Source organism: Spizellomyces punctatus, assembly GCF_000182565.1.
Source record: "Spizellomyces punctatus DAOM BR117 chromosome Unknown supercont1.9, whole genome shotgun sequence".
Lineage (NCBI taxonomy): Eukaryota > Fungi > Chytridiomycota > Chytridiomycetes > Spizellomycetales > Spizellomycetaceae > Spizellomyces > Spizellomyces punctatus.
Genome location: NW_015971545.1, coordinates 210,623 through 228,560, shown reverse-complemented (window position 1 = coordinate 228,560; position 17,938 = coordinate 210,623). Strand labels below are relative to the sequence as shown.

General features: G+C 47.9%; 3 protein-coding genes and 1 non-coding gene across 4 annotated transcripts; 2 read left to right on the top strand and 2 right to left on the bottom strand.

Annotated features, from left to right (window-relative positions):
• Positions 1-36: 36 nt before the first annotated feature.
• SPPG_05453 (TTK protein kinase) lies at positions 37-3,762 on the top strand (the record flags this gene model as incomplete). Its single annotated transcript, XM_016753666.1, has 19 exons — positions 37-236; positions 302-373; positions 440-558; positions 639-856; positions 917-1,062; positions 1,123-1,175; positions 1,246-1,332; positions 1,397-1,530; positions 1,595-1,669; positions 1,735-2,190; positions 2,247-2,492; positions 2,552-2,647; positions 2,715-2,777; positions 2,835-2,930; positions 2,993-2,996; positions 3,066-3,139; positions 3,204-3,471; positions 3,536-3,645; positions 3,706-3,762. The coding sequence occupies 19 exons, from the start codon at positions 37-39 to the stop codon at positions 3,760-3,762; spliced, it is 2,574 nt and encodes an 857-aa protein (XP_016607237.1).
• Positions 3,763-3,895: 133 nt separating this feature from the next.
• SPPG_10116 lies at positions 3,896-3,969 on the bottom strand. The gene has a single exon. It is a non-coding gene; the product is annotated as a tRNA-Val (tRNA).
• Positions 3,970-4,271: 302 nt separating this feature from the next.
• Positions 4,272-8,100, top strand: SPPG_05452 (uncharacterized protein). The gene is made up of 2 exons (XM_016753665.1): positions 4,272-4,633; positions 4,697-8,100. The coding sequence occupies exons 1-2, from the start codon at positions 4,492-4,494 to the stop codon at positions 7,540-7,542; spliced, it is 2,988 nt and encodes a 995-aa protein (XP_016607236.1). The 5' UTR covers positions 4,272-4,491; the 3' UTR covers positions 7,543-8,100.
• SPPG_05451 (uncharacterized protein) lies at positions 7,500-17,868 on the bottom strand. Its single transcript, XM_016753664.1, has 16 exons — positions 17,773-17,868; positions 17,610-17,716; positions 14,712-17,551; positions 14,379-14,650; positions 13,705-14,316; positions 11,798-13,645; positions 11,119-11,731; positions 9,225-11,060; positions 9,144-9,161; positions 8,905-9,085; positions 8,666-8,833; positions 8,395-8,603; positions 8,189-8,324; positions 7,886-8,128; positions 7,800-7,808; positions 7,500-7,744 (listed from the first exon to the last, which is right to left on the bottom strand). Exons 1-16 carry the CDS (start codon positions 17,830-17,832, stop codon positions 7,738-7,740), a joined length of 9,159 nt encoding a protein of 3,052 aa, XP_016607235.1. The 5' UTR covers positions 17,833-17,868; the 3' UTR covers positions 7,500-7,737.
• Positions 17,869-17,938: the final 70 nt, after the last annotated feature.

Here is a 17,938-nt window from a genome sequence, read left to right as displayed (position 1 = left end):
CCAGTCTATCTGTCCTTGCTGCTATTGCATTCTAAAATGTTGGCCAATCCTGCCGTGGCCGCGCCATCGCAGGAACCGCTCAAGCAGCCGCCCGAGCCAACATCAATACCCGGGAGCAAAGTGTCCTCGCTCCGCGATCTCACACCTTCGTCGTGGTGGGAGCATCTCCGGATAGAGAAGGACAGGGGTGCAAATGCGAGAAATATGCTGAGGTTATACAAGGAGGCAACAAGCAGGTTGGGTAGGATTCTGCACAAAACAAGTGGAATAAGATACTTACTAGGATTGGTGGTCTGGTCAGTATACCGACGGACAAATATCGGAACGATCCATTTCTCCTAGAACTATGGCTGGATAATTTGCAGTTGCTACGGTACGGCCGTCAGCACTCATTTGTAGAGGACACCAAAAAGCGGATGCTTATGCTGGTCATTTGTAGAGCGTCCGGAGAAGACCATGGTGCAATAAGAGATCAATACAAGTTTTTGAAATCCTCAAGAATTGGCGCCGGAAATGCAAAGTTATACTTGGCTTGGGCCAATTTTGAGCGAGTCGCTGGTATGAAACGGTCGAATGAGGTCGAATGCCAAAGTCTCGTATTTGAAACGTGATATTGACCATGGTTGCGTTGATGAAAGGTTACATAGACCGTGCGAAAAATGTCCTTCTCACCGGCATCAGCCAAAACGCCTATCCGGTGGACGATTTACGGTCACTCCTCAGTAAGATCGTGAGTGAAAATGTTACGTCCGAAAGAGGCCCAGCACAGTTCGTGGGTGGCATGGTGGGTACCAGTGGAACAGGAACGGATAGAATCAACAAAGCTCCTGCCGCGAACAGCAAGAAAGTGCCCTTGGTGAGACAGACTAGACCTGCTGAAATTGTCTACCTTACTCACAGATAGCATACTTTGAAGGAACATATAATGGAAGCGCCCGTCAGCAGCAATTCGCTACCTGTTCCGGCAACCGCCAACAGCTCTTTCTCAGAGGACGCTAGTTTTGCAAGTCAACAATCTCTGTCAGAATCAGCTTCTTCTAGCACGTCACCGCCTGGACAAGGGTGAGAACGCGCAACATTGAGTGACCCGGACAAGTCTAAGTGCTTATCAATTTATGACAGTAGCCGACAGCAGAACCGAAAAGGGCTAACCAGAAGCAGAATCGGGAAACTAGGTAAGTCAGGAGCTTTCAACGTAGCGTCATATTTCATCCCGAGCATTTGTGCAAACTCTATCTTTGCCAGGCCCGCCAGCTCGCGTATCGGTACCGCAAGGAGTGGACGACAATCCCAATAGTGCAGCTCTGGAGGGCGCATCTGACGTTGAAGACGGTGCGACATCCCTTCCACATTTTTGCAACACAGCTTTTTTTCTGATCGTAAAGGCTCGTATTAGACATGTCGATGGATTCACAAGGGGAAGATGTTATCTCTAGTTCTCTGCAGACCTCTAAAGACACCTCGCCGCCTTCGCAACCCATGGGCTCTCATTTACCTAGTACGGCGCTGTCACTCCAAGAGCAACAAGGCGTAAGGATTGGTGGGGACAATCCAAGTTTTCGGCTCCATGTTTTATTGTTTTGTTGTTTTACAGAAGCCGATCGAGGTTCATAGGTCAAATGCCGATGTAACCAGTGCCCATTCTCGTACGATTGTACGGCCGCTGCAGGTATTGTACCACGAACCAATCCGATAGCGAGGACAGAGATGCTGAAGCCATTATCGAATCTTCAGAGTACTGCTACTGACCACGAACGAATGCCAGCAGCACCTTCAATATCAACACATTCAGCATCACACGTCACATTAACCCCAATGCCACTGCAAGCTCCTCCCGTTAACGTTTCGCGTCACACACAATTAGACGACGCCCTTGGTAGGCGAGGTTGGAGCGTATCCACGCCATCCCTCACTCAGCGCCCGCCTTTGCGCCGCACCGTTACAATTTCCGATCAACCGAGTGCAAATTCGAGCTCTGCATTCGCCTCATCAGGATGGCACGCGCCATCTAATCGAATAGACGCAATTCCCGCCTTGAATGCTGTGCATCTTTCAACACCCATCCCACCCACGTATGATCAAATACTTCAGATCACACCTACTATCGTCCCTACCAACAGCAGTGCAATGATGGATTGGCGCGTACCCGCGCAGAGTCAGCAGGCAGCAAAAGATAAGACAAGTATCATGGTAAGTGATCATGCCTCCTAAAAAAGACCAAGTGCTGTGCTAATAAGGCTTCGTAGGTCAATGGGGTGCTGTACAAAAAGTTGGGGCTCATTGGACGCGGGGGTAGTAGCAAGGTGTACAAAATCATGTCTGAAGATGGCAAATTGTTTGCCATGAAGAAAGTTAAACTAAAGGGACAAGAAGATAGTGCCATTGAAGGCTATCTAAACGAGATAGCGCTATTGAAACGATTGGATGGCAATGAAAGGATCATCCGTTTGGTCAATGCGGAGATCAATGAAGAGCAGGGGTACCTGTTAATGGTGCGTATGGTGATGTTAGTCAGCAACGTGCTGGCAAATGAGTAATTACATTGCCATAGGTCTTAGAGTACGGGGAGATTGATTTGGCCCATGTGCTGCAAAAGGAACAAGGGGTACCATTGAGTCTTAATTTCATTCGAATGTATTGGGAACAGGTTTGTGGTCCTTTTAGATTCGGTGATCTAAAGCAGCATTGAATAACCTCGTCCGTGGCGTTTGTAGATGTTGCGGGCGGTACACGCAATTCACGAGGAGAATATCATACACAGTGACCTCAAACCAGCGGTATGGCTATCTGGTGGCTCATCAGGGTAGAGGCCAGGACTCACATTAATGTTGCAGAATTTTCTCCTTGTCGGGGGCGCCTTGAAATTGATCGATTTTGGCATCGCAAAGTCAATTCCCAATGATACCACCAATATTCAGCGAGATCACCAAGTAAGCTCGGAGTTCTGATGATATATATGCTTTGGAACGTCGCTAATTATTCTGTATTTCAGACAGGTGCTTATGCTGTTTCATATTTTTGCTTGATGTATTTCAATTGACTTCTGACTTGGTTGATGTTAACAGGAACGATCAACTATATGGCACCCGAGGCTATTGCCTTTGTTGAAATGAGCGGCTCAAAGCGGCAATACCTAAAGGTATGAAAAACCGATCTAGCAGCGGCCACCATATAGATTTGCTTAAGAATGTTCACCCACCCAGCTCGGCCGCTCGAGCGATGTATGGTCTTTAGGCTGCATTCTTTACCAACTAGTTTATGGGCGTCCGCCGTTTGCGCACCTTCCCGTGATGAAAAAGTTACAATGCATTGTGGACCCATCCTACACTATCGAATACGGACCGATAGAAGACTCTAGTCTCCTAGAAGCTATACAGAGTTGTTTGCAAAGGGATCCCAGGAAGAGAATGACAATACCTGAGCTACTTGCACATCGATTCTTACACCCTGCGGGTACTACTAGTACTAGAGGTATTTTTTTTTTGTTTTTAAGGTTGTCGTGAGATACATGGTGACTGATGGCTGTTAAACGTAGGTCCATTAGCTGCAGTCCCACTCGATCGAACGTTAATAACGGATATCGTACAGCAAGTCCTTGCTTTCCGGGATATTGGAGGCTCAGTGTCAATAGAAGAGATGTCAAAGGTGAGCTTGACATATTTCCTTGAGCGGTAACGGGCTCCATGGTGATCCAGCTTGCCCTAGGTCATATATGAACAAATTTTAAAAGGAGAGAAAGTGAATCTTGGTTGTCTTCGATGATTTGCGGAGACGTGGATAGCTGTATCTTGTAGATAGAATGTCGTTTTGACCATAGTTGTCTGTTGTTTTTTTAAGTTATTTTACGATGCGTCTGGGAGCAGTCAGGCCAAAAAATCAACGAGCATCGAAGCGATGGTCTCTGCCAGGTTCGAACTGGCGACCTTCAGTGTGTTAGACTGATGTGATAACCAACTACACCAAGAGACCCTTCGTGTCCTGACTGCGAGCATTGAAGAATCCACCATGTATAATAAGGCCTGCTCTCCTTTGCTCGACTGTAACTTGCATTTTGTAGTTATTGGGAATGTTGTTAACAGGATATCTCAAAGACGAAATTGTAGGCCAGTCACAAATTCTTGTGCTGCATTTTAGACAAAGGAGAATGATGGAAATAAAGTTGCTTTCCAGCAAAGAGATATCCCCATCGATTCCTGCCCTTTGATGGATTGGGGGTCTTCATATTCATTGGAGGTTGTCCGAACGCCCTTTGTCTTGATTTGATCCACACAGCGTGTCAACCAGCACGTCGCGTTCTCAACATCTTGAAAGTCTCTTGAACAGGCATCAGATGTGAAAGGGCGCAACACAAAATAACTGCTGGCTCAATAGTGTCCTTCCCTTGTCCTCTTCATAGTAACTTATGTCAAATATGGGCGGTAGTGGGGAACCAAGCGGGCGGTCTGCACACGACAACGTCGACGGTGTAAGACATTTCCTCGTGAAGAACGCATGCCCAAGCGAAAGAATGACGAAGGACTGGCACCTCAGCAATCAGGAGGAGACTTGCTGGGTGTCAGCTCTTTGGGCTTTGATATTTTGTCAAAAGGCGCTCCAACAACCTTTAGTGTGAAAGAATGGAATACAGGGGGCGGTATGTAACTTGTCTTTTGAGGTGAACGAAAACTCCCACACTGACGACCATTTCATATCTTAGTAATGGGATCAACGATGACTCTCAATGAAGACACTGAAAGCGAAGGACCCTATGTTGGTCTCAGTGCGAAGCTCAGTCGAGCCTTTGTGACGCATATTGTGTTTGCCTTGGTCGTCGTTCTATACACCCTACTCATCCTAGCACAAACCGTGAAAGAAAAAGGCGAAGAGACCAAGCAGCGATTGCGTAGCGGATGTAACGGCATGGAAGTTGCAGCCACTGCCATGGCGTCGGTTCCACACTATGCCGCCGCAGGCTTCAATCAGGCGACCGTCGACTCGATAAATGCCATCACGTCAAGTACAGCAAAAATGCTTTCCGGTGCCGTGGCCATGCTGAACGAGTTGGTCCTTATGGTTTTGCAAAGTTATACGAATCTCCTGTTTTGTATCCTGGATGCGTTTGTCGGGCTGGCAGTCAACACGGTTGCAATGTACGCCGAACAGATCACCGATTTCCTAAACACTCAGTTAGCGGTTATTTCAAATGCTTTGGAAAAAAGTTTGGATGTTCTGAATGGGCAGTTGCAGAACTTTGTAGACCGGCTAGGCGATGCGATCAATACAATCGCAGATGTGTTTGGAGGGCATGTAGATGGAGGAGTTTTTCAGCCAGTAAGATTCCCGTCCGTTAGCAACAAACTCAATTTCCAAATTCCGGACGACTTTGTGAATACATTGAAAAACTTGTCGAATGAAGTACCATCATTTGAGGACTTGGGGGAACAACTCGCTACGCTCATATCCAAACCTTTCGGGCTATTAGAAGGGTTGATTGACGACCAATTGGGAGATTTGAAGGGTATTGCCAATGATGCGAAACTTGTTCCTATACCTGCAGTGGCAGGCCACGTCCAGTTCTGCGATGATGCAATGGATTACGGGTGGATCGATGAACTGGTGCATGCGCTAAATTTGGCCCTGCTTCTTGGCGCAGGGTTGGTGGCTGCCATAGCCTTCTTCTCCATTCTTGCAAACATGGTGACGGTCGTCTACGACCATTGGCAGTTTGAAAAAAGTGTGCGACTCTATGCAAAGATACTGCAAGATCATAAAGGAATCAATCAAACACCAGTTCTGGAAGGGCGGCCTGGGATCAGCACCACGAAAGATGAAAAGGCCGCTCTCCATGCAACGGCTCGAGATTTGATCCATGCAGCGGGTAGTCCGGCCAAGTATCGTTGGATGGACCGACTTACTAAATTTCTGTTTCGATCGGAAAGGAGCCGTGTTCGATTCCATTGGTTTGTCGATTACGTTTCACACAAACCGAGCTTATTGTGTGTCTGCGCAGGCCTTTTAGGGCTTGGTATGGTGCTGCTCCAAATGTGGATGATCGACATAGTTAAAGAGAAAACCGCTCAAGCCGTCAGCGAAGGAATTCACGCGTCCATGGATAAACTTGTACGAACTGTGGTTGCAGAAGTTTATGGCGTAGCACAACCCTATGTAGACGCAACAAACAATCAGATCGACTTGGTTGAGACTACCACAAATCGAGTGCTTTTTGGATGGATAGGCAACATCATAGATGCCATCAATAACACCATGTCCACGTTCGAACAAGGATTTAACAATGCCCTAAACTCAGCTTTTGGATCCGTTCCGCCACTCAAAACGGCGCTTGTTGCTTTTGCAAACTGTGTTGTGGGATCTAAAATCCGGACTCTTGAAGCGGTGTTCGAAGCTCTCACGACGAAATCCCACCTTACCCTTCCGAGGATTCACCTCAACATGATTGCCGGATTGGATGATGATGCTATCCGTCGGCAGCTGCAAACAGCGCAGAGTATCATGGACACCTCGCCTGCGGCTAATACTAATGCGACGATGGATGGGTCGACTGAGAACAGCAATGCGACTACCAATGGAACTCTTGTCAGACGTGTGCGACGGGATGACGCAAATTCAACCACTGTAAGTGACGATGAAGAGAGCATCTTCAAAAGGGAAGTTGAAGCTTTTCTTGAGTCATATCGCAACAGCCTTCGTCAGCAGATCCTTCCCTTTCTCGCAATATTCGGATTTGGGTCGCTGGTTTTCTTTATGGGCTTGATTCGAGTTTGTGTCTGGGTAATCGGTGACCATATTCGACATCGACGCGGTGCGCCGTTAGAAGCTTCAAAGGCCACCTCATCGCTAGCGCGTCCCGCGAACGCATACGCTGGACCCAGCGCACAGGGATGGTTCAGAAAACACAAATCCAGTATGCTCGACAGTAAAAAACGCCAGTCAGAAGAAATGCTGTGTTCAATGGCTGGCCCACATCCCCCAGGTATGGACGCAAGAGATACACTTCAGCCACAACCGGTGATTGGACAAGCATTAGGAAGCGCTTTGCTATTCCGATCCACGACCATCCAGTCGCCATCAGATTCCCCTGTTCTTACGCGCGAGCGGACGGTCCCAAAGGGACCTAGGCAGATGGGTGAAGCCCACGCTTTTGGATCGAGACCAAATGTGTCGCCGTCAGGCCCTCGTGAGATGCATCCTGGGACGCTGAAACCATCCGGATCTCAAGGAGCACTAAGTTCGTTTATCAAACCCTCCAAATTAACCAACCGACCTGTATCTGGAGTGTTTTCGGACTGGGAGGAGAAGCCTGTAGGGCGAGCTGCAACCGCACCAGCGTCGAAAGCTTCACGCGGTTCGGCAGCACACGACATTGAACACTTGGAAGATGACACGCCACGTCCAACAACGCACCCTTATAGTATCTGGAGCCGAAACTATCAATCACAGGCACCTGAAGGGTTTGATGATTGGAACGAAATATCAAATGAAGCAGCCAAAGCTGTCGCGATGTTGGCGGCCAAGGCGAAACACCATGGCGGGCGGCAGGCTTAAATATTTAGATCACGAGCTATTCACATGGAAGTAAATGTTCTGCCTAATGCGCTACCTGCATCTACAGATTCAGATTTTCTCGTTGGTTTTATATATACATGGACCACGCAGGTGCTAGCCTGAGATACTACCCTTCATGTTCCTAAGACATGAGACACGTCAGTTTGCATAAACCTTCTTCCACTGCCAATCGCTTCACATCCTAAATGTCAAGTTAGCGCGACCCCGCAACCAGGTCAACCCCAAACATTACTTACCATGGCTGCCTGCGGGACGATTCAAGTAGACAATGAATATGATTGCGAGATATCGGAAAATAAAGAAAGAGCTAGTAAATTCTTACCATCCATGATACATTCTGCTGAGGTTCCCTGGGTCGACTGCCGTTTGGATGAGCTCATTTATCTGGCACTCGACACTTACGCCCGATGAAAGCTTTTTTCGCACGACGAACAATGCTCGCTCCGCCTCCTTGTTCTGACCCCGGTCATCCCCTATGACCGTCCCATCTCTCCCAGGAATGTCTATGGCTACTTGCTCCTCGGGCGCGCCTTGTCGCCTACGCTGTTCCAATGGTGTCACTTTCCTATGAATGAAAAACCGTAAGACAAGGAGGAAGGGGATGCAATAAGTACAACCTCCGCACCAGTTATACAGGGGGTCATAGCGGAACACATCCAGAATAGTTAACAGAATTTCGGAATCATTACGAAGAACCTTCATGGTTTCCTCGCAACAGCGTCTGAATGCGCCTTCCACACCTGTGATCCCCATCCCATCCACTACAAGAGGCCAGAATGGTTTCAGCGGCTGGTAGGAGCTAATGAGATCATCAAATCGCAGACAGCTCACCAATATCCCGGGTCAGCCTAAAGGGAACGAGTTCCGGAACCGCAAGGATTCGGCCCTGATCAAAGGCAATGCCCAAATCGATGTGCACGACTTCAGCTGTCCCTTTGTCGATCAGAATATTCTGAGCGTGTCGATCCCCCAGTCCTACCACATAGCCGGCCATTGAACTCGCGGCAACACTTCGAGTATATGTCAGACGCCGTTCAAACCTGCCACGTAAATTGAATTAGAATGACCAGAAGATGTATGAATGCTAGGCACATAATGTTACCAATCCAATGGGTCAGGAAACGTTTCAAAAAAGAAATGTCTGAAGACAGGATGGAAATTGCCTTCGATTTGTCGATACAGGGTAATCTTCGTCTGAAGGTTACCCTTTTTGTGTTCCTCGTTCATGCGCGCACGACATTCTGACGGCCGCCAGTCTTTTGGATTGTAGCTTCATAAAAGAATCCCAATGTCAGACTCAGACAATCACATCGAGCACTTGTTTCCCTAGGTCAGTCATACCTCACATGAGCCTTGCTTAGGTACTCTCCAATGGGTAGTGTATTATGGACCCATTCAACAAGCCCAGCGCGCGGGGCTAACGGAACCACTTTGTATGTTCTTATCGTCAGATTTCTTTTTCTGGTTTCCAAATTCTTATTCAAAAGAACATTCATGATAGTGAAGATCTTTGATAGCACCGCTGTAAAATAAGGTGAGTAAGGATTCGCCACAATCCCCAGAGTTGAGCTGTCGCATACCATCCTGTCGGAGATCATCTAATGCAAATAATTACTATACAGGGTGGCATTCGAAACTCCTTCAACCAGAACAGGACGTACCATTTCCCTTGACCAATTGCGTATAGATGTTCCCATCAGTCCCAACACAATCAACTCGCTTTGGCATATTGATTCCACCGGGAACTGCAAAATTCCCTTTGAAACCCTGAATCCGCGGCAAATCATCATAGCGGCAACTCCGGTTGACGGGATGCTCAACCGTAGCAATGGGAACATCAAGACCGTATTTTGCAATGCCTGCAATCTTTGATCTCTTGTCTAACGGAAGGACGCGTGATTCCTTCAACATTGCTGTTGAAATAACTCGCCACGCCAACTCAATGTACGCATCGCATAACCGGTCAACCCGAGTCACCAGGTCACCCAGTGCTTCCGGAGCGCTTAGTTTCTGTAAAAGCCCTTTGGCCGCTGTAACAGTCGGTGTTGATTCAGGTGTACGCTGTCTCGATGACGAAGGAGAACCATACTGATTCCCGTTCTTCAGGGCAATGATTTGATATAACGTGTGGTGAGGATGGTCCTTGGTCATTTTGTATATCAATCGTTGGAGCACCGACTGGAACTGCGCCTCTTGCGCGGGCGGCCTAGATGTAAGCCGGGCTGATAGCTGATACATGAGCACCAAAAATTTCCAGGACTGGATCCGCTCAATGTACCCCAGCATCTGGGCGTTGATTTGATTCCGCTCAACATTAGCAAACCACAATGTGCATAGCCTAAAGACGCACATTTCCGAGTGGGTGTGGCCGTACTCTAAACTTTGCAAATAGTTCTCCACGCTCTTCTCCAAGAAGGTATTTCTGTCGTCCATGTAGCGGCCTTCTTCAGCCATGTCAAGCTTGATCTGTGAAAGCATCTTCTCACGTATGTGCGCATATCGTTTTGCCGCATTAGCATCCCGTCCAGCATATTGCTTGGACAAATCCTCACATGCATTAGCTTCACTCTGCTTGTAGCGAACATGCTCTCGTATCTGCTCTCGTGGGTCGTTCACAAGTAACTCTTGATACTGCCCGTCTGCGAATTTTGCGAGATGGTAGTGTGCCTTGGCCCGCAGTTTGCCGTAGTTTGTTAGAGCACTGGCTTGCACTGCCGGTTCAAAATAATCCTTTAATATGGTTGTTGGCGGCTCAAATCGTGTTTCGGCGACCCATTGTCCTAATTGATACAAGAGTTCCGCCTCAATGTCTCTACTCAAGCTAACACCTGTCGTTCGGGCTTGGTCGTTCGCGTGCAATTGTAGAAAGTGCTTCAACGATCGAGTGGCAACCGTACGATCATCTTGAGCCCATAAACTCTTAAGACCCTCTAGCTTCATCAGTGCCTGTAATTTGTCCGTTGGTAAGAGCAGCTGGTTACCAATCGCATTAGCTACGACGGCGCTGAGCCTTGCGTGGGCAGCGTTTGCAATCTGTAGGTTTCCTGCCTTTCGTGCAAGCTCCGCATACCCTAAGAAATGTTCACAAAGAGCCCTAGTAGCACCGATCGAAAACACGTCATCGCTTCGTTTGTGAGTGCAATACTGAGAAACGAGGACAGAAAGAGTGGAAGTGCGGCTGGCGAGGACAGGTTCCAATTCTGGAAAGCTTTGCCGGTCTGAGAGGATAACTATGCGCAATTTCCACCGCTGCATAAGCGATTGTAAGGCTTCTATGTTCACCGCCTTCGCCACACTAGCCAGCTCATCAAGCTCAGTAAACATTAGCAAAGGGCGAATCACCGGAAAAGGATTGAGTGTTCCACGTAAACTGTGTCCGCGGACAACATCTCCCATTCTTCTGAGCGCGGAAGAAAGGAAAGACGATAAACCATTAAGGTCTCGATCATTGAATGCTTTCATGCAATTGTACAGGTGTTCTTGAGATTGCGGATGACCTATGTGAACATGGGTTATATATGTGGTCAGACCTCCATGCATGTCCAGCTCCCTTACCGGAACGAGCTCTATCAGTGGGCATTTCCCAACGTGCAGTTCGCCACAGGCTTTCATAATGTAATTCGCGCATTTGCTGGTCCATTGGTGTCCCCTGCTGCTGATTACTGTATCCTCGAATGTATGTGTCTAGCACATGGTGGAAGCCTAAACTGCCTAACGATTTCATCAATCCAATCTCAATACTGAGATTATCTTTCTTCGCATTGACAATATGTCCAACTTGAAGCTGAGTCTCTCGAAAGCTAAAAAGCTTCTGCCATGCCCGATCATGTTCATACTTTTGAACGAGCGATGATGGATCATCCAGCATCGTTTCCGACCCGATAGACGTCATCACGCCTTCGAAACCATCAGAATCCCCAATGGCTTGATAGACATCAAGCAGGAGCCTAGCGAGTGACTGTGTGTCACACTGATTCGTTTGGTTAATGGGCAGCGCTGGGGCCCATAATCTCTTGTTCTTCTCCTGTGATATTTCTAGAAACAGAAGCGCGGTTGCAAAGGATCGAGTTTTCGCGGCAGCTTGCGCTACGCAGAGGAAATCCAGGTCCAGCCAAGCGTTGTTATCAAACGGTGTAGCGCTACACGGGTGAGGTTGGGTTCTGAGGAACTAGAGGAAGTTCATGAGTGACCAAATTACTCGCTGCAATTTGTTTTGACAATGTTTCCCCCTCACCTCAATAACATTTAACAGTGACGAAAGAATGCGTGAATCTAATTTTTGATTCTGTTCCATGATGGCCTTCACCTTTTCGGACAGTAGCGTTCTCAACGACATGGGCAGCTTTCTTTTGGTCGATCCCTTGATTGTTTCCGCCTCAAACAACAATGCGCTATGAATTAGGTAAGGGAGCATCATGTCCGCAAAGGCCGGTCGAAATTCAAAGCATAGTCCGAGATTTGGATAGAACTCATCCGTTGGATATGAGGCTATCAAGCTGTTGGCCAACGTAACCGTCCAGTCGTCGAAGGTCTGAATATGAGCGTTCGGGTGCATGGATGTGTCGGATGTCGGCAAGCTGACGTCTAAATCCTCAAGCGGAGGATATGCGCGTTGAGTTGCCAAAACTTTGGTCTTCGGTGCGATCTTCCCCCGAAATATATTAATGTATTTGGACACATCGAGCTCAAGACTTTCAAAAGCATAGTTTCCAGCGTCACACGATAGCAGCTGTCTGAGCGTTCGAACTACAATGCTGACTTGCTTCACGTCGGAGTCCATTAAGTGTTTTTGGAGGTAACTGAGAGCCACGCGGTGTCCGGGAGAGCCAACAGCAAGTTTGCGAGTTACAGGTCCTGTGTTTCCAAGATGTCGCGAGATGGAATAATCGTACTTAACCGCGCGGTGGGTTACCACCGGCGACAGCCTTCCCAGACATTTAACGATCTCTTCCGTTAAAACGTCATCGCATTGCGTGCTATGCAGCATTGCTTGCAAATGCGCTATAACTACACTCACCGTATCTTCGGATATGCGTAATCTGTTAACCAGATCTGTACTCTCCAGCGCACGTCGGAGGTATCTAACTCTGGCAAGCTGCGCCGATGCCGTTGCATCCCCTAACGCCACTAAACTTAACACCAACTGGGGATCTCCATCACATTTCGTCGCCCCATGTCTGTCTCGCAGACCCTCGAACAAGGACAGATTGGAATCAAGCTGGAGTATGGAGAGCGTGACGATTCTTTGATCAACTTTCCAGCAAAGGTCCAAAATACTGTCAAGTAGGGTCTTCACCCTGAGAGCTGCTTCCTGGGTGTTCGAAGCCAGATAGGTGGATATTTGCTCGGCCAAAGCTGGAGCGATCGAAGTTAGGGTCGAACCGATAACAGATTGATCATTCGCTACCGCAAAAGAATAAAGATATTCCAAAATAACGCAACACACTGAGGACATTTCTGGGTACTTCATATTTTGAAGTAGCGTCTGGAGCACTGTTTCAAAAAGAAACGGGTGCATCAATGCCGGAGCAGAGATCGCGACTACAAGACGATACCCATTCGAAATCAATCGGTGCTTGTCATGGACAAAAACCATCTGATCTAAAGACTCGTGCAAGTCCTGCAAGACTCTCTGTAGGCGACCCGGCTTGAAGAACTCATGAAGCGCACTTGTACAATCTCCAGTGGTGGCGCGTTGATCCTCTTGATACAAAGTTTGCAAATATTCAAGTGATTGAATGATGGTACGACTGTCGAATGAGGGCAGATACTGATGTTTCCATAGGCATGAGTGATGTGCAGCGCTGCCGGTAGCTGGGACAGACATTCTTTGGAGAGCTTCACTTAGAATGGAGTACTCTGAATCATCGATACATGTTGCCATGGCTTTCGAGTCGAAGACAGACTTTAACAAATTCGCAATAATTCGCGGAGTTCTTTTCGTCAGTTCAATGTTAAACATTTCGTCACCCATCAAGTCTTTCATAAAGCGAATTGCGGCTTCTGCTGTCCTCGCTTTCGCAGATTGCCCGATTCTTCCCTTGAGCAAGCCCCCATCAATCAGTCGGGGTAGTAAATAAGCCTGAATAAGAAGTGATTAATGCTACATCAAAGTAATCCTTAGCCAGCATGGTATCTTACCATTGACCATGGCAAGGCCCTTTTCAAGATTCGAAGTGCGTCACCCCCACTTTCTTTAATAAGCGTTCTTACAGAATCGAAATCACTGGAGAGCAGCAACTTGGGCACAATATGTTCCGCATACGCAATGAAGAAATCGCTCGCCGAATGAATCGTCAACAGTCCAAAGGGGAATTTGCCGATGTCGTCATCCCAGGCCCACAGCACATGTGGCAACAGTTCCGACAAAAGGTGCGTTCCGTCCTTCAGGCTCAACCGATGTGCTACAACTTCTATAATGGCCTCCACCATGTGCTGTGCATCGTCTTCTTTGCTCATATGGAGCAAGGAGAGCAATACGCTGGCGCGCTCTTGCTCAGTCACCAAGAACACCTCCCCGAGAGTGAGAATGTTACTCAAGAGATGCAGATATCCAAAGCAATTCTTGGCTAGGGTATCGTGAATGTCATTAAAAATGTTTGAATGGTCCTCTGGGTCGAAAATGCCAAAGATCTTTGGCACATCGTGGCCCATACGGATTCGAACAATGAATTCTTCATGCGTCAAGAGTCCGAGGACAATGACCAAGGCTGAGTCCTTGCTGTCGGATCCGAGACATCGCCTAAAATACCCCTGAAAGGAAACTACGTTGTTGATCCCGAAAGCCTTGTCATCAAATATAAGCAAGCAGTTACCTGACCAGGATCGAGTAACAGGTACCTGAGAAGTAATTGCCCTAACTCTAAACACACGCGCCAGCAAACTGTGTTGCCAGATACCTTCTTCATAAAATACGCAAGGAAACTACCAACTTGATCGGTAAGGTCCGCCTCCTCCGTGGCTTTTACCAACGCGGGCAGTAGGGACTTTAAACTTCGTATGATATAGATCCAGACCCACTGGTTCCTCTCGCTATCATAAGTTGATAAAAGGTCAGCACTCCTCTCGATAACAATTCGACATTGATCTGTATGGTGTGGAAATCAGTATCCTTACGGCTGACTTGCATCTTATAAACCATCACTCACCTGTCGTCAGATGGATGGCAGATGCGCACTCCAGAAAATCGACGATCTCGAAACCTAAATGAAACAAGTCAACCGTGTCTGTCGGGATTGCGGTCGCCACTGTATTTTCAATCATATTCCGCAATGAACCCAATTCTGCAGATGCTGCTTGGCCCCAATTCATACTATACAGAAGTCGCATGGCCCGCAACATGAGTGAGTCTCTTTCTATAACCGTCCCAACAGGTGTCGATGATGTCCCATAAAAGTACTCCATCTGTAACGAGGTGATTACAGCGCCGCTCCCTCCACCGACAGTTGTGTCTGGGCTATCAAATTCATCGAACGCCGCTGTAGATGATTTTGTGGTTTGATTGTTTGCAACACCTCTTCGTTTGACGTCAGCATGAAACATCGCTTGCATGACAGCCATGAGGGCAATACCAGTATCAACTGGCATTGGCCAAAGAGGATACCAATGCGTTTCTGCCGGCCGTGTAGATACAGACGTGGGAGCAACACAGTCTCCCTCCATGCAGTCATGGCACTCAGTCAGTATCTGCACTAGCCGTTCAAGAATGCCTACAAAGCTATCGCACCCATTAAGCTGGCGGAGACCTTCATTTAGCCTAGCAGCTATGGCTGACAACAGCAATGCGAGGTTTGACTCGTTAACATGACGTCTCGCCGTGTCGCCGGTGTACGACATTCGACGCGAAACGAAAATAGTAGTGGACAAGGCATCCAATGATTGTCTAACGATTCGCCCCAGTGTATCGCTTTGCTCAGCACTTGGCTTGACTTTTGATATTTCAATCCTGTCCCAACAACTGAGTAGATTCTGCAAATGCTCCTCCAATCCCTTCAAGACGCAGATGCCCTGGTGCGCCAACCCTGTCCTATCCTTTGGCAGTGGCACTCGCACCTGCGATTTCAATTTGGACAAATGCTCAAAGTCCTCATTAACAATGTCTTTCCATAGTATCTTCACCAATGACAATCGCCACTCTGACAAGTGCTCTTCTCCTCCGCAAATACGTACTGGTACGGCGTCGACAGCATCGAATGTTCGCTCATAGCCCGTTGATGGCACCCCACATAAGGATAGCAGTAACGAAGCCAATATTCGGGGTGTAATCAACTGGTTCCTTGATAGATTATTCGTGTTTGATGAAGCATTTGAAGGTGCCAAAACCCATGACGCCACTTCCTGTATGGGAAATGCCTGATCGCCGGAAGCAGCATCTCCAGCTGCTGTAGTCCACTCGATGTACCGCAGCAGGAAATGAAGAGAGCCAGGTGATGGTACCAGGACACCATCGCGCATAGCCCTCAAGATCTCCGCCTTCGCTCCGACGATGATCTCTTCCGATATCAATTGTTTTTCAGTGATAACTTCCATTGCGTAAAATGCAGCCTCGGCTGCGGGTGTATCCGTGACCATGAGTCGCACAGAGGTATTCCACGCTATTTCCCAACCCGTGAATGGAAATGTTCTCGAGTCAGCGGACATTCCATATATCCCAAGGCATATCAATGCCCATCCTTGCAAATCAATGTCGGCACCGGCAGCAATGCTGCTCAAGCTGGCAGTCACATTGGACAGTTTTTCTGATACGTGGGACCCATGTTTGACGAGCAGCAGTGTCACAGCTTGCAATAGGGCAATCTTCTCATCCTTACTCGCAGCCTTCAGCGCCAGTATGCGTGTGATATCAGCTACGACATCGCTTCTCTTTGTTTTCTTCCGTTTGCTCAACGTGTCGGAGACATCATCCTGAGCCGGCGTGATATCATGACCGTGGGTTTGGTCCTTCTCAGGTTTCGCCTCCAGTGCAAGTACATGGAAGAAGACGTCCGAGCACAGGTCCAGAAAAGCAAAAGTCATCATATCTTTGGGTGAAATGTGATTATATACGAGCAAGTCTTCTTTCGTGATAGGGACCAAAAAATCTGGCTGCCGTTTTCTGATTGCCCAAACAAAGAGAGCTATACTCGAGAGTGGACCAAAGCCGAACTTGCTGCTCATTTCGCGCTGAACGCATTCATAAATTTGCGAGCAGTTAGTCTGCCAGTCCGGAGCCGGATTCGTGGTAGACGCGACATGGAGATAGAACCGCATAATACACAATAATTGATAACGGAATGTGTGGTTTGAGCGACTTTCCCATAGGGGTAACAGATGTGGTATGGCTGTTGACAGAAAGTCCTCTACCGCTTGCATATTCTGGTGAGCTGTTTCGAAAAGCAAGTGGTTCGTTGCTGTCAGCAGGGGAGTATGGCAAGGTGTCTCGTGTAAATGGCGCGCAAAGTAGCAACCAAAAAACTCCAAAAAGGAGTCGGCACAGGAGCCCAAATCTTTTGGACATCCGATTACCAGCAGAGCCATTATTCGGGCAAGCTCGATACTATCGGCCGATGTTGACCGCCTCGAGCTACGAAAGTTAGGCAAGGACGTAGGTGAAGGTGTCTCAACGGATTCGAATCCAGATGAACTATCGCCGTCCTCATCCTCAGCATTCAGTCCGTTCATGCAAAGATTCGTAAGAGCGTCCCAGCCATTCAACGGAATATGATCCCTGTACGAGCGGCACGAGAGCATCTGCCGGAGAGCTCTAGTGTATGACACTGCGAGAGGTTTAAAGAGGCCATGACGGTATGGTAGCACTGCAAGAATATGCTCCAGAATTGGTCTAACCAAAGCGCATTTCAGAGATCTATGGGCACGCTCACAAAGCCAGCGAAAATCTTGACCAAGCTCGCTCAATGCTTTTTGGGCCCTCGCAGCGGCGTTTTGACTGCTGGCCTTGGATGTGCCCGAGGATTTCGTTAAGAAGAGCGCCTTCTGCTTCTCTACGCATCTTCATGCAAACATTACGACGAAAATACAGATCGCTGTGGATTATATGGAAAACTTACCTACAGAAACTTTCAAAAATTGTCTTCCAGGTGCCTTCATCGACGTCCAACACGTTACGATCATCTGATAGCAGAGTTTTTAGGGTCGCAAGGCCGGAGTCTCGGTCCTAAACAATGTTAGGGAAACATTTATAGCTTAAATGTCGAAAGCGGTTTACCTCACCTTTGCTTTCTCGGAATCAATCTTCGACAAGGCATTCCTTAAGGTAAACTCTATTGTCATTTTACCCCCAAGCCCTCATGGCTTGCCGGATTCCGCATGGCAAATCGACGACGAACGAGCGCTGGTTGAGGGAGGATCTCGCAGGTGGCACAGCTGTGATGAGTCA